The 16,647-nt window shown below is 38.2% G+C and overlaps 1 protein-coding gene across 1 annotated transcript in view; it reads left to right on the top strand.

Annotated features, from left to right (window-relative positions):
- The window catches only part of DNAH11 (dynein axonemal heavy chain 11), a 69,137-nt gene that overhangs the window by 17,761 nt on the left and 34,729 nt on the right, over positions 1–16,647 (top strand). The window contains 4 exon segments of the mRNA XM_075417904.1: positions 4,527–4,682; positions 12,364–12,558; positions 13,991–14,168; positions 15,422–15,549. Of these exon segments, the coding sequence (XP_075274019.1) occupies positions 4,527–4,682; positions 12,364–12,558; positions 13,991–14,168; positions 15,422–15,549 (657 nt within the window).

Below are 16,647 nucleotides of genomic sequence, written 5' to 3'. Positions count from 1 at the left end.
TATCTCAGTAACAGGAAGGGCTCTTCTGAGCAGAATCCTACTGAAGAGGCAGTAGGAGAGAGAAAAAGGAAGAAAAAAACCCACTCTCCTTTCAAGTTTGTGAAGAATGTTGACATAAAGAAAATCCTTTGTTAAGACTAATGAGATAAGCTTCCTATGTTGTTACTATAAAATGTACCATTTTTGTTACATGCATAAATTTATGCACGGTTGTGGGGTTTTTTTGCCTTCAAAAGATAGAGTCTTGGTAGCACCTACTCAAAAAAGAAATACACCTTTTTCTTCCATTTCTGTTATCTCATGGGCATTGTTATTGCATCTTAATTGCTGGGGTTTCTGTAGAATTATTCTGAACTGAGATGAAAGGTAAAAGAAAAGATACTGCCAAACTTCAGCCATGATGGTGTGACAAGAACAGATTATGTAACCAGTACATATAAAGATACTAAACACATATTTGTGTAAGGAAGACAAAATTGGTGGGTTTAAAATCAACCAAACATTTTACTTCTAATATTATCAATTGTAGTCCCATTTCAGAAGGGTTTCCTTCTGCAGTTTGATTTTTGCTTTGCCCTTGTTTACCTCCAGCTTCTTTTGAATTTTTTTTCTCCTGATGTGAATATTGTTTCTCTTCATGAAAACTCTTAAGTAATTTCAGTTTTCTTTTCCAACCTAGAACATCTACTGAAGGGAAATACGAAATATGAAAGAGACTTATCGGGGAAAGAAATCTGATAGAGGTGTCTAATATTACCCCTGTAATAGAGAAGGTGGATAAAGATTAATCTTTGTTTGCCATTTCTCATAAGAGCTAATAGGGACTACCTGAAGGTATTAGGTAGCAGACTTAAATAAAAGAAATACTTTCACACCATGTACAGTTTAAAATACAGAACTTTTTGGCTACAGAATGACAGAAGTATAAATAAGGTCAAATGAAGGGTTAGCCAAATTTCAGTCCAGTTCATGGCTATTAAATAGGATGTTAAAATAGGTAGCGTAGTTTTGGGGATTTGGGTTTGTTGACTTGCTTCTTTTTTGTTTGTTTTGTAAATTCTCTCTGCTGTGTCTGAGACAAATTTTGTCACGTGTTCCCAGGATATCCTTCTCCTGTACTTTTTTTTAATGTTCCTTTTGGTTGTTTCAAAGCAATCTCCTCTAGCTTCTGTGAAAGGCAGAGGCAGGTCCGCGATGAACCTCTATGTAATCCAAGCAGGCTGTGGTTCTGTGGTCACCTTGCCAGTAGAGCAGAGCACTGTTTCCTGCTGTTGCTGCTTCCTCAGCCTGCGGTGGGGACTTTGGAGTGGTTCTGCTGTAATAAGAGTGAACTAAGAAAGATCATCTGAACCTCTCTGCGGATGGCACCTCACTGCCATAAAGAAGTGGAGCTTTGGATGTGTTTAAAGGAAGATGACATAAATACTTCAGGTTGCTAGACAGTTTTGTTGAGAATGTTGCTATTGATATGTCCTTTATGATATGATACAGAAAAAAATAGGGAGTCCAGTGAAATTACCTTCTGGTTTATTTTTTGTAAGCGTTTTCAAAACCTGTTAAGGCTTTAGACTGTGATTCTCAAATAATTTGTTAGCATGGAGTATTGTCTTCTGGGCCTTTAACTGTGTCTTAGTGAACACAGCACCAGTAGGTGTTTCTGTATATAATGTAAAAACAATACAGCAAGTGTAGTGTTTAAGGTCTCACTAATGCACCACCCATTTTTAAGCCAGAGTTTTAAAACATGTACAAGCATAGTTCTGTCTCACACTAGCTACCCAATAAGTTATATACTTCTAATAAAAGTTACATTTGTCTCCTTAGAATTACATGCAGTAACTGTTTGTTTTTCTTGCCTATTAATATGAAACCTGAAAAATTGCATTGGGTCTTTCTACTATGTAACTGTATAATCGTTCATATCATATTTTGTGATCTTCCCACCATTGCTTTGCCTCTTTTTAAAATGTAAGTCGCTGATCTTTCCTAAAGTCTATTTGTTCTCATGCAACTAGTACAATTTTTACAGAGTCTGGTGCATATCTCTATGGAGATTGTAACAACAAAATTTACAATTCAGCTTCATGCACATCTTCTTATCTGTCCATTCCTCCTACCCTGCCTAGCTGACAGTCTTCAGTATTTGTGCTCATCTGGACTGTCATTGTTTTGGAGGTGGTTCAATATCTGTTTACACGAGGATTTCTTCTGGCATCTCATGTTTAATATCAGTTAAGTTGTATATACAAGCCAGTTTTTTGTAGTGATATAATTAATGATGTAGACAGAACTAATTTCTAGTAGCAATAATAGTACATGGTAGTAGGATCCATCTGGTCTTAGAGGGTTACCTAAATCTTTTCAGGTCACTCAGCTAAATGCTTGTATTACTGTGCTGCTTCCTCAGGTGATCGGCAGAAAATCATGACCATTTGCACCATAAGATGTTGATGCTAGAGATGTTGTAGCAAGCCTTGTAGCTCAGAAGGAATGTGTTTGGATTGGCTATATTTTACATGCACAGTTTTAGTGGTTTTGACAGGTCTTCATAGTAATTAAGCCAAGTTTGAGTCTGAATCTGCATGTGGGCACTAGGACAGTGGAGGTGGAGTATTTATAATCATGAAGACAGCCTGCTTCAGACCTGTGTGCCCTGCCTGTGTTTTTACAGGCTACTGCTTTATGAATTTAAAAGTTGCCTAAAAAAAGTCAGATGTCAACTTTTACCTTACTTCTGAGAATTCTTCAAGCTTTTAGTAGGCTTTCTGCGAGCAGCCAGATCGTTCCTTTAAATTTCAGATCACAAAACTGAGTGCAGAGAGTCCTTGGGCAATCGGAGTGGTTTTTTTTTCAAATGTCTTTAGTTATTCTGCTTTTAATTATTCCATCTTCAGTCATTCGCAGTGTGCTTTTGCTCTCCTTTTAGAGGCATACACGTGCATCTCTAGAGCAAGGCACTCTTCTCCTGGGGTGACTCTTTACAAGTGCATGCAATTACCATTTTGGAGGATTATTTAAACCAAAGTGCTCGCCCTATGTATAAAATTGTTCAGGTAACACTAAGGTGGCTGGCACATGTTGCTGGTTTGAATGCACAAAATGTTTCACTGGATGGGTGTTGAAATAGGAAAGAATTCCCATTTTCCTTCTGACTTGCTCAGCCTCAGAAATAAAATGGGTTTCTAAGATGGTATGAAGATAAGAAGAAACAAGGCTTGAGAGTTAAATGAAACTCATTCTGGTCAAAGTAATGTCTGCTCCCAGGCAAAGACTGCATTGTTTGTAAGGAGAGGTCTTGATTTAATAAGTGGCAATGTGTTCTGCTGTAATAGCTCTATTAAAAAGATCTTATTACATTTGCATCTGTATAAAAGCACAAATGCCTCGAGGTGTGTCTAAGCCTTTAGAATTGGTAGTAGTAGTTATTATTCATAAATGACTGGGAATGAGGTGTGAGCCCTACTGTTGACAGCTGTAGCTTTGTCTCATGGGTCTTGTTTCTTTCATCTGAAGAGCTCCTACCTGGCCTGATGGCTCTGCAATGGCTTTTTAGGTCACCAGTTCCCGAGCTTTTGCTTGGCTGTAACAGCTACGCCACAGATGGGATAATGCCCAGAAACACTGTTTTGCCAACATTTGTGATGCTCAGTTTCAGTACTTTTATGAGTACTTGGGAAATACCCCTCGGCTAGTTATTACACCTTTGACTGACAAGTAATGACTGTTACTAATAACAGTGTCTGCTTTATCTGTTTCAATGAATAAAAAGTTAAATGTTTTTTAGAAGTTCAGTATTCTTTCATAATTCATCTGTATTTTATTACGTCATTAAAACAAAATATATTTGAGCATGTGTGTGCATGTAGGTGTGCATACTTAAGTAATGGTGTGATTTTAATGTCCGTTACTTCTAAAATAACTGAAATATTTCTTGCATAACTTAATGTATCTGTTCAGTGTCTAGTCTGAAGAAGAATATGAGTGTATATATACCAAGGTTAATCAGGAGTTTTCAGCAAGAGTATTATTTTTTTGTGTGTGTCCAAACTATTACTTTTTTCACACCACATACAATGAAGCTTCTTTTGTGGAAATATTTTGACTCCAGAATGGAATTTCATGTCAAAATCAATGATCCAAAAAGATGTACCCAGCAATCCTGTCTAGCTTAGTGCTTATGGCCCACAGTTGACTGGGACAATTCTGGGGCTCAAGTCTTTTAAATAGGCAAAGCGGCCACTACAGCCTCTTGTTTCCTGTCTTGTGTGACCACTGATAAGATATTCCTTCTTGCTAAAAAATGTTGATGTGGTTGGTTTTCATGTCTAAAATAAGCATTTTCCAAGTAGTGCCACATCACAATTTTACATGAATGTGAAAGAGGTACATTTGTGGTTTAGGACATCAAATTCTAATGAGAAAGTGGACTCTGAATACATCACCCATGAAACGTAAGGTTTGAAAAAAGCCTCCCAACATTGCAGATGTTCCTTGCAATGCTAACAATCACTTTGCTTACGTTCCAGTGTTATATTACTCCAACCCAGTCTCTCCACCTAACAATAAGCGGTGCTCCTGCGGGACCAGCTGGCACAGGTAAAACAGAGACCACCAAAGATTTAGGCCGTGCCCTTGGTATGATGGTTTACGTCTTCAACTGTTCCGAGCAGATGGATTACAAGGTGAGATGTTCTGCTAAGCAGTATGGAAATTATTGTTCAGTTTCTTTTTCATGTGAAGTACATTGGAAATCATTGCTTTCAAGAAAATTATGTTAAATCTTTCACTTTTTATTCTAGTCTGTATGGAATATCTATAAAGGCTTGGTCCAGACAGGAGCCTGGGGATGCTTTGATGAATTCAGTCACATCTCGGTAGAAGTTCTGTCAGTGGTGGCAGTACAAATCAGGACTATACACAATGCCATTAGGAACAAGAAAAAGAAATTAGTATTTTAGCAGTGGTCCTTTATTGTCCTTTGCAGGCTCTAAATACTGAGCCAATAAAATCTTCTTGCAAAGTTCCTCTGAAACCCTTTGTAAATGCAATGAGGGAGTAGATGGTAACACTAAATCACCTGTGTAATATACTACCTTAAAATAACTTTCTCTTCAAAATGTAGCAATAAATGTGAGTGAACTGCTGGTCCTACAACAATCCAGTTAAAGTTTTGCGGTTGAATCTCTGCTTCTGTTCAAGTCTCACCATGTGAAATCATTCCATCATAGGGGTGAGGAGTTTGGTGGGATTCAACTTTGCAAGAAGTCTCAAGGTTTCCAGGATTTCCCAGTGCTTTTGAGACAGGCCTTGTGTTTACACTGTCCCTTGTTCTTTCTCTGCTTGCTTAGTGCTTTCTCCTGGCCTTTCCAAGCCCACTGCATCCTTACAAATCTCATTTATTCTACAGGTTTCAAAAGAGAATTCCTCCTATAGACATACTTCAGCCATATGCACTCTTCGTTGCTCTGACAGTCCAGTCTTTTCCTTCCAAACTCAGTGCTGGCCAGAGGAGCCACAGTTTACTAAAAGCTGGTGCTTACCAAGGAAAACACCTCTGCTCAGCTCTAGTGAACTTTCTTGGGCATTTGCTTTTGGCCATTGTGTGAGACAGGATCCAGGCCCAGAAGCGCCTTTGTCATCTGACCCCTGATGGCTGGCTTTGTATGATGCAGTTCTTTACATCTAATCAAACTGTAAAACTTTTGTGTTATCTTTCTTACAACAGATTTTTTTTTCCTTGGTGAAAACATTACATTGAAGTCATCAGTTGGAATATTTATTACCATGAACCCAGGTCGGACAGAACTACCTGAAAATCTCAAAGCTCTGTTCAGGCCAGTATGCTGTAGTGTACTTTTATAGTATACAGGTATATCAAGTCTACCCTTATGAGTACATATGTCACCTAATGCTACTAGCCTTGGTTTGCAGTGAGATGCAATTTGTGTTTGATTCAGAATTTCTGTGGAAAAAATCAATATTCCTGTTGTGCATCCCTATACACCCTAGTGACAGGGGAAATTAAATTTGTATCTGACTTTTTTTTAATCTATTCAAAATGTTAAAGCAACCTGTGAACACAAAGAATGTACTTAAATATGTGCAAGAACATTCACTGTTTTGTGATAAATAAGAATCCTTATAGCTGGCTTGACCTAGTAAAATGACTATTTGAAAACTATCTAGCTATCCCATTCTTCCATGGGTGTAGGCGCGCATGTGTTCATAGGTGTTTCATAACTACCAGTTGAAAATCAAGCTGCATACTCTTACCTAGTAAGATACTGGATTTGTGATTGTTTAGAAGCTGTGAAAAGTATAGTGCACAGCAAAAAACTTTATATGCTTTTGGACACTGTAGGACAGCCCATTATCTTAAAGTAAGTATTTGTGGTTTATATGTTAACACTAATGTTTCAAGGAAGAAAGTTTTGAATTTAAAAGATCTGACTGTATTTTGTGTGCTGTGCTCGGTGAGTTTGTATTGAAATGGTGTTTCTGAGAGTGAATTAATTCCACAAGTGGTTGCTCCGGCATGATGGGCCATAAAACAATGCCAGTTTATTCCAACAAAGTGGACTTCGAACTACGTGGTAATATTCTTCAATTTAAATGGTGCAGGACTTGCTTAAAAAAAGAATTGTCATTTGAAGTCCTTGCTCTTGCATTAACACTTTTCACTGATTTAATCAAGACTCGGGAAAAAAAACAATTCTGCAATTTCATTTCTCACCATATTGCAGTTCAATGGGGCAAGGTGCAAGGCATTGCCAGGCTGTTTGGGGAGGCACAAGTATGGACGTGCTATCTGGGATCTGCTTCTCTGAGCAGTAAATCCCTTTGATTTTTAAAATATAGAAACTTAGGGCAGAACCAGGCATCACTGTTGCTTCTGTGAGCAAGTTGAAACACAGGTAGTACTTTTTTCTGTATTAAAAGTACATCAAGATTTTGGTGTGTTTGATTTCTGCTTTAGCCATGGAATTCCTGACACCACACTGCTTCATGCTTTCGCTGCAGAAAGACACAAAGTCTGCTAAAGTTAGAAAGCGGTTTGCTCGGGCGCGTCTCATCCTCTTGTCAGCCAAACATGCTGCTTCAGATGGCAGGACCGGGCAGCAGCAGCAATTAGCTTCCGTGTTCTTTCAGCCTAAATTACAATCATTTATAACAAGCAGTAAGTAACATCTGTTTACAAGGAGGAGGAGGTTAGGATTTGAATTCGTGTGCCTCTGCAAAGACTGTTGCTGAGTAAGACCCTGTAGTTGCGTCTTAGCAAACATTGGAGGGAGACCCTGAAAGATGTATCCTGCTTCCCCGCATGTGTGATTTTTTTTTTTTTTTTAAATATTTCGCAACTTAGCTGTTGCTTTACCAAGCCTTCTCATTATTTGCCACCTAAGATCCCTTCAAGGCAAAGCAGGATTGGTGTGCACCAAGGGAACGATGTTGGGCAGAACCTCGCTCAAGGGAGGACAAGGTGATGGGGAACCCATCTGCCCTTTCTGCGTTCAGACGGAGTTGGCTGCCTTGGCAGCTGCGTCTTCCACAGTCAGCGAGATGTGGTATTTGACGAGAGAGCAGGAGGGATCACTCCCTGCTGCTACCAGGTGTTTCATCTATCAGTGGACTACCAGAGGATGGAAAATGCATGTGATTTATTTTTGTTGTTCATTTATTATTTTTGTTGTTCATTTTGTTGTTGTTTTTTTTTTAATTTTCAAAATGTACTTTCTACATAGAGCTGAAGTGTTACCTTTACTTGATTGTCACAAAAAATAAAAAGCCTTTGGAATTAAAGTATGAACTTTTGAACTTTGGAGCATTTGAGACTCAGGAATTCAGCCCTGTAGCTGATGTTTGTAATAGCTCTTAGCCATTGTACAATGCACAGGAAAGGAAAGGTAACTGATGAAGGATTAATTCCTTGTATTTGTCACCTAATCAGATCTCACAAGGGAGAGAAGATATATTAAATACTACTAGCCTGGTATTTCTTGTGCAAGCTATTCTGTTTGCAAGAAGGGTATTGGTTATGGTAGGCAGAGGAGCATATAATTTTTTATAATTGGCTGCAATGCTTATAGCAGACCTTGTTTTGGCTTATGAAGAAATGGTGCTTAGGGAATAGTTTACTTCAAAATTGTTTAACAGAGGGGTGCTGGCTCTTTTTCTGGACTATATGATATTGATTTCTGTGTGAAATATACTGCTGCAGTAAATCACTAGCCTTAATTTTGTCATATTTAAATATGAATGGGGAACAAAATAAGTATTTGTATTTGTCAGTAGTAATAGAAGTGCTCTGAGGGCCAAATTTGCTGGTTTGTATCTGACCTGAACACAAAATTCAAGATCTCTTCTCTGCTACTATGTAACTTAAGTAGTGATTTTTAGTGAGGAAATTGCTTAGCTTTTGCATTATTTCTTTGTGTTACTTTGTTAGTTGGAGATCTTTCTTATTTATATCATGGCTGTGGTTTTGTTATAAAAGTTTGAACTAAAGTTTCTGTTTAAAAAAGAAACAAACAGTGAAACTTCCAGAGGCAACCGTAGCTTCATATAAAAGCATTAAAGCCCTCAAAAAATCGAAGTCTTTTAAAAATAATGGCATTTTTAGCAGTGGCAAGGTGTTGCATTTGACTTCCAGACCCCGTACAGCTGCTGGCAGTGTCCTCCAGTTGTTGATGGCAAGTGACACCGCTGCAGACCATACTCGCTCCGAGTTTCGGCAGTACCTGTCTCGCAGGCCCTGTGTTTCCCAGCTGCCTCCTTTGTGTACAGCGATGTTACTGAATACCAACAATCAACAGTGCCTAATTAGCTCCTTTTACTTTGAAGTAAGGTCCTTGTTAGCTTTGACTGACACTCTTAATTGTGACTCTCTTGACCTCTGTTTTTAAAAATGTTTGCACACACCAGTCATTTAAGTGACTTATTCTTCCAATGTTTAAATACTGATCTGTGTATTTGGATTATGGGGTTTGTTTTCTTCCTTAGACCCTGTGCCATGGTTGTCCCTGACATTGAACTGATCTGTGAAATTATGTTGGTTGCTGAAGGGTTTATTGATGCACGCCTATTAGCCAGGAAGTTTATTACCTTGTGTTCTCTCTGCAGAGAGCTGCTTTCTATACAGGTGAGGGTCTCTTTGGGCTTCTGGGTTTGGTACATGTTAATTAGCACATACTTAATTGGAAACAGTGCTTGCTGGACGTTGTATAATTACGGGGGGTGGAGGGTATGTATATAGTCTTATCTGTTATTTTGAAGACACTTTAAATCACATACTCATCCTTATGAAATTGTCAGATATGAATTTAGGAGAAAGTGCCCTTTAGTCTGATCTTGGGACATTAATAATGCATTAATTATGCATTAAAAATTATATTATCACTGTTTTGTACCTGGGATAGCTGAACTACATCGTGCTGTTGTGTACTATCTATATTAGAAATATAACTATCTGTTAGAGAAGGGAAAAGCCTTAAAGGAGAGTAAGAATTATTATGAATAACAAATAGCATATTCTAATTGGATGAATGTTTATTTAAGCTTTCCCCAGTGAATATAGTGGAGAATTGTTTGAAAAATGGAAATAAAGCACTGCTAAAAAATTTAATTGTTATACCAGGAAGAATTCACATTCAGAATATTTATCTTAAAAATCTACAACTTATAAGACTTGGAAGGTTTATAATTTCTTCCCCATACGTATACTGTTTACACATTTCCAAGTGTATAATTTTTCACAACGCTTTCTTAATATTCAGGTTTATTAGCGGCATAAGAACTCTGAGAACCCTTCAACCTTAAGCCATAAACTCTAACAAGTAGGGCCATTATGAAAGCAAAAGCAACTTTATTTTCATGCCTGCATAATTTTGAAATTATCTCTTAATATCCTGAAGTTTTCCTGACACATTCTTGCAATGTTTCTAGAGATAATGAATTTGAATGTTGTATATCTTAAGACAGCAATATTGTCTGCTTTACTAGAATGGACATTCCTCAACTCTGATTACTTTGTCCTGGAGTCATTTTCTGAATTCAGAAAAATCACTTGTACAATCGTTTGCTGTTTTAATATTAATGATGGTAGTAATAATATTGAAGTTTGAAGCAACACCTAGAATGTTCTTGTTTGTTTATTATTTCTTATCTTATTTGTTATACTTTTAATGGAAATGGGAGAAATCAAATCCATTTGACTAAAATTCTGGGCTGCTGCAGAAAATATACAGCAGTTCAGAGAGCTTTGAAAATATTGATCCAGTGTTGGGGCTTTTAGGGCTCTCAGTATACCTTTGGAGGCACTAGGATCCTAGCCAATGAAAACTGCTTCCGAACAGGGTTGTCAGGGCTTTCGGATCATACGCTGTGAAGGAAGGGACTTCTGGTCCTGTCATGGCATGGTAAATGGCCTGGATGTCTTAAAGTCTTTGTACAGCGGACAATCCACATGGCAGGCTGCTGTAAAGATGCATAGCTTGCTTTTTAGCAACCCGTCAGACAGCAAACAAACAACATTTTGGAAAGCAAAAAATATCTTACCTAAATCTAAGCAAAAGCTCTCTACGCCCAGTATGTTTCCAAATTTTTCTATTTTCCTAACCGTCTCCATGTTTAACTTCTTTGCCTAGGTGTAATATTTATAAAACGTGGAGACTCATTTTCATTGCGGATGCTCAGCACATTTAGTACCTCAGAAAAAAATGGCAGTTTTTCTTGCTGATGATGAACTGTTCTGAGGTTGAATATTTCCCTATTTTTTCTTCTTTATGATATATTTTGTGCATTTGATCCACAGTTGTGGAGTGCCAATATCATGGAAGGTGATCATGACGTCTTTTTAAAATTGTATATTGTTAACGTCTAGGTTTGCTACTGATTTTGTGCCCCCTCCCCTTTTTTGGGGTTTGTTTTGGGTTTATTTTTTGGAGGGGCTTGTTGTTGCTGGGGGTTTTTTTTGTGTATATGAGGATACCAGCTAGGCTGTATTTATATTGAAGTCATAGGTGTCTCTGCAGTTGATATTCTGAAACCCTATCTGACTGGTAGCCAGTTTGGCTGGTGACAGCAGAGTAGTTGCAACCTCAGATGGAGTTTTGAAATTGAAGGAGGGGTAGTGTGTGCACATGAAGGAAACTGTAGACCACCATAAGGGATGTGATGCATGCTAACGTTAGGAGATAGTGGCCATGTAACTCTTGGCTGCAGCCACACAGAGGTCAGAGAGGAGCTGATTATCCACATACTTACCCAGCTGCTCATGTAGTAGCTGGTCCCACTGCTGGTTATACCAGAATTAGCTGTCTGGAATCTCTATGTGAGCTGGAAGAACACCGTTAAGTGTAGGTGTAGCCTTAAATTTAGAGAGTGGTAACTTCATCGTAGACCTCTTCAGCCATTGCAACTTTGGCATACAAGCTGCTGATGTTCAAATTGTTTAAATCTCCAAAATATTTCAAACTCCTTTTCTTTCTATTTCTATGCTACCTAGGAAGGAGAGGGAAAGAGGTGAATGTTCCACAGCTCTGGAGAAAGGAGGAAGAGGTTTTGGAGAGCCTATGTGTGATGAAAAAGTTGTGCCTTCTGCTTTGGTTATCTGCCTTCCCACTGGCAGGGTTTAGGCGAAGAGACAGGCTTTTTCTCTGCCCTTCACTTACCAGATGTTTCTAGGCTTCTCCTCTAGGCCGAGTTAGCGGTCTGGTTCTCTTTTCCTTTAATTTTGGTGTTGGAGCTGGTTGTAAAATATGTTGATGGTCAGTCCAGTCTTCTCTTCTGGAAACAGAAAAGTATTGCTAGTATCAGGTCACATTAGCAGAAGTTTGGCAGCAATTTTTAGCTTGCATTGTTTCATCATGGAGGTATAGTTGCAACGAATACAATAATACTTGGTGGTGCAAATTTTACCATTTAAAAATAGGGATCAAAGTGCTGGAATACTAAAAGCTAAATAGATATACACCCTCTTGCGTTTTTTCTTTAGTAGACTTCTAACACTGGCCTAAAACCACTGCAAGACTACAACAGAATGAAAAGGTGTTACTTTGTGTGTAAACAGATTGTTTTCTTCTTAAACATTAACATTTAGTTTTATCTCCTGTGCTGACATGACTAGTTAAAATGTTTTCACAGGACCATTATGACTGGGGACTTCGTTCTATCAAGTCAGTTTTGGTAGTTGCTGGCTCACTGAAACAAGGAGATAGAACAGACCTGAGGATCAGGTAAAATCTTCACTTAAAAGCATCTAAGAGTAGGAGCTGTTTCTGATGTTTTGCCTTTGAATAAAAACAGAATCCTAAAAAGAGAAGGATTTAATGTTCTTGCAATGTGTGTTTTACCATCCTTTTCCAGGTGCTTTTGCGAGCCTTAAGAGACTTCAATTTGCCTAAAATAGTGACAGATGATCTCCCATTTTTCACGGGCCTGATCAGTGACCTGTTTCTAGCTCTGGAAGTTCTGAGAAAGAGGAATGCACAATTTGAACAGATGGTTGAACAATCTACCCTGGAGCGGCTCTTGCAGCCTGAAGAGACCTTTATTCTCAAAGTAAAAGAATTCATTGCCTTTAATTACTCCCGTTAAGAGTTTCAGTCAAAATAATTGCAAGTGGGTTGTATTAGACATGAAGGTTATTTTTGAGTATGTTACAGTATTGATAAGGTGTCCTCAGTGTCTCAGTTTTTCAGGGCATTTTGTCGTGGCAGTAATGCACCTCAATGTGATAAATACGTCCCTAAGGAAGCACATATCCTATTCAAAAAAGCTGTCTACGCTGACAAACATGTTTGTGTACAGTACCAAGCATTTGTACTTGGTAGCAAATTAATGGTTGGCGATTATTTGTAGGGAGGAAAGAAGAGTAAGGGAGCAAAAACATATAAATAAGAAGGCATGCATTTGGAATGTACGTGGCGACATGTGACTTTTGTGCATTCAGGTATTTCTGCATAATATAATGCATGTTGTGCTGTAGACATTAAGAGCATGCATGTACATCTATGTATGCATGTATTCTCATAAGGGTTAATTGTCTATAAGGTAAATTTCAACACTAATTTATTTTGAATTACAGACAGCGCAAAAAGGTGAAACTTAGAAACACTGGTTAGTATAAGGACCAAATAAAAAGTGTGCTTATTTGGACTACTAAAGAAGTACATTCCCACACTCCTTCAAGAAACATCCACATCTGCTGTATGCGATAGTACGCTCCTTATCTTTATTAGGGTATATTGGAAACTGAAATAATCAAACTTGTTAAATGTGATTAATCTCAGGATTTATTAAGGATTTTCTACTGTAGTCTGTCTTGTTCCATTATCCTGGCAGAAGGATGAAAGACAATAAGCTATACCTTGGGGTATTATGAACTTTGCAATCAGTCTTCTATAGAGTATTTTGATTCCTGCTAACTGGGTGAATCAGAAGACAAGCACTGAGGAACATGGACTTGTTCCTACTGGATTTCAGAAAATCAGTGTGGATGCTCTTCACTAAGACAGAAGTCTATAAACAACCAACTTATTTTCTTTCTGCAGCTCACAGAACTATTTCTTTGGAAGAAATGTGTTTCTTTAGTGGACTGATTTTGTATTTTATCAATTGTAGCTGCACAACTGAGTGTGGAATTCTCACTGCTAAAATGACGGCAAAATTGTGGTAACTGTTCTGTATCCCTGGACTGGCACAATCCTACTGGACTGTATGGCTGTATAGCAGAAGAAGATTTGTTCTCACTTGCTGAGGTAATTGTATTCATTAATTTAAGCCAAATCTCTTCCCATTTACTGGGAAATAAATGATGTTGCTTGATGCAGCATCAGCTCAGCTGACACAAGTCTGCTGAGAAGGTGTAAGTCCGCTTATTCTGTTAAAGGGAACAGGAACATCAAGGGAGAGATAATTTTTGTGAATAATGGTGTGTCTGTTTAGAGGACCACAGAGGTCACATTCACTGTGTATCCCTTCTGTGCTGTAGGTTGTTCAGCTGGAGGAGCTACTGGCAGTGCGTCACTCTGTGTTTGTTGTAGGAAATGCAGGGACTGGAAAGAGCAAGGTACCAAACACAGCATGTTTTCTATCTTGCATTGTAAAGAAATTGCCGCAGTTCTTTGAAGAAAACATTCTGCATGTTGCCTTTGCCTTTAGGCTGCAGCGTAATAACACGCTGTTCAGGCCATCCAGTCAACCACATAATGTGCAATGGCAAGGCTTAAATGTTACAAGAAAATTCTACATTTTATGCGTTGTTTGCAAGTCCCAAAGGAAAATTAATCATGGCACCAAGTAATGAGCATTCAATTTGACAGATACAGTAAGTAATACTTTGTTCTGGAAGGAGAAGTAGGGTGGTGTAATTAGGCTTCTAGACAGAAATAGTGGAATATATTGCCAAAATACTAGACAAACACTTCTAATAGATAATGTTTATCCATTTCTGCTACTAAATGTTGGCAGCTGTCTGGATTTTCTTCCCCATTCAACACTTTCTGTTGGAGAAGATTGATTGCGGAGTACAGCCATTTCAGAATGGGATTCTCCTTTCCTATCCTTAGGCTTAATGGAAGTTTGGGGCTAAACTAGCACAGAGGCCGTGAGTAAACGAAGGTGAACAGTTGACTGAGTGCAGGGATTTGCAGAGACCCATTTCAGGAAGAAAGTCAAAGATTTCTATTGTATCAAAATTGCATCGCTAACGTGCAACCTGTGCCTCCTCTTCAGGTGCTGAAAATTCTGCATCGCACATATATGAACATGAAACAAAAGCCTGTTTGGAATGACCTTAACCCAAAAGCTCTGACAGCTGGTGAACTGTGGTTTCATACACCATGCAACCCGAGAATGGAAAGATGGCAAGTAACACACAGTTCTTCTTACTAGGATCAGTTCTGGTGGCATCGTTCTCCATAAGAAATGGACAATGCCAGAATTCGGAGAAGGTGTTAGAGATCAAATCCTTGTATTTTTCTGTGTTTTGGATGCAGAGCACTGGTGGTTATGGAAAGATCTGGAGGCAGGGCAGGATGCTAGTAGACAGATAAATACTAGCCTGAATAATGCTAATTCACCTGCCTTAAAGGGAGAGTTATTTTCTCCCCAGACCTGTGAACCCTCCCATATCTGGTCCACATCATTAAGACTAATGACATACTCTCCGCTAATCAAAACATAAATAGGTCATTATTACCTAAAATGCAGTCATTTTGCTGTATCAAGTGTTCACTGAAAATATTTTTGATTTTTAGTTTGAATAACCATCTAATAAGCAAGCAAAGGAAAAAGTATGGGTTTCATGCTACAAAAGCTTCTTGTTTCAGTGATGCATTAAGTCTTCTGAAGATTTAATTGCTGTGCAGAGTTGTTATTTAAGCACTGAAGTGATGGGGTTCTACTGAAATACAATTTGCAGGTCTCCTGTCATCTCTTCTGAGTGAGCAAGCTAATACTACTCATGAGAGGCCAAAATGGTTAGTTTTAGATGGAGATATAGATCCTATGTGGATTGAGTCGCTTAACACTGTTATGGATGATAACAAGGTGAGCAACTGAGAATCAAATACAGTGGCTTCCCCTCTACCAATTTTCGCATTTTCTTCTTCCTTTATTTTCCTGCAGATAGTTTTTCAGTGTGCACTCCTTCTTTCTTCTTTTTTTTTCTTCTTTTATTATTTCTTTGGGTTTCACTATAATGTAATATTTTAGCATCTGAGTAACACATTTTGTCTTGCCTATTTTGCACAACTAAAAGGCTTAAAATAGCCTACATATACTGTAAGGGTGATTGTGCCTCCTAGTGTATGAATTGATGTAATTCAAGATGTCAATCATAAGAGTGTTGAAACTGGTATTTGGCAAGCCTCTTGGTAAAATAGATTTAAGATTCCATGAGTGAAGTCTGCGTATCACTGTAGTAAGGAAGGCTAGTGTTAGGAAATCTAAATAAATCAGTTTAACTACTAGCAGTAGTACCCAGACTTCTTATTACATTCTTGTTAATTATACAGCTAAACCAATTTTGTTTGCTGTCTGAAATGCTATAATGTAATGAAATCCAAATCTAAAATCTAATGTAACCTTAGGAAGGTGACTGTAGTTTAGCCCATTCTCTTAAGCTTTCCTATCTTAAACCTGTCTAGTGATATAGTCTCTAGTTACTCAGCAAGGTGCCTGTCAGGGGCTGGCCACGTAGCATACCTTTAGCTAATGAACAAAAAGTGGCTTTTCCAAGGGACATTTCAGAGCACCTAAGCTTAAGCTCCTGCTCTGGATAATTTTCTATTTATTCCCATTGACATTGTCAGAGACTTCAACTCCCCTGCTTTTAGCAGCTTTCAGGAGAACTGACATTGGTGAAGCAGGCTAGTCGTTGTTTGAATGAATTAAACTATGGAAAACTCATACACAATCAAGTAAAACCTTTCGAATTTGTCCTCCTCTGTGTTTCTGAAGTAAAAAAATATAGCCACGTTCAAATAAAGTTTGTTTAGCTACGTTCAAAAAATAGTATGTGTGCATGGTGTTACAGAAAATTCTTTGTCCGTTGTGAGGCTATAATAAACACATGCTTGCCCTGATCACGTTCTTGTTAGACATTGTATCTTAGCTTGTTTTTGCTGAAAAATTTACTGATAATTT

This window comes from Opisthocomus hoazin, chromosome 4, assembly GCF_030867145.1.
Source record: "Opisthocomus hoazin isolate bOpiHoa1 chromosome 4, bOpiHoa1.hap1, whole genome shotgun sequence".
NCBI classification, from domain to species: Eukaryota; Metazoa; Chordata; class Aves; order Opisthocomiformes; family Opisthocomidae; genus Opisthocomus; species Opisthocomus hoazin.
Note: the sequence above shows the minus strand (reverse complement) of the source record. Positions and strands in the feature narration are given on the sequence as shown.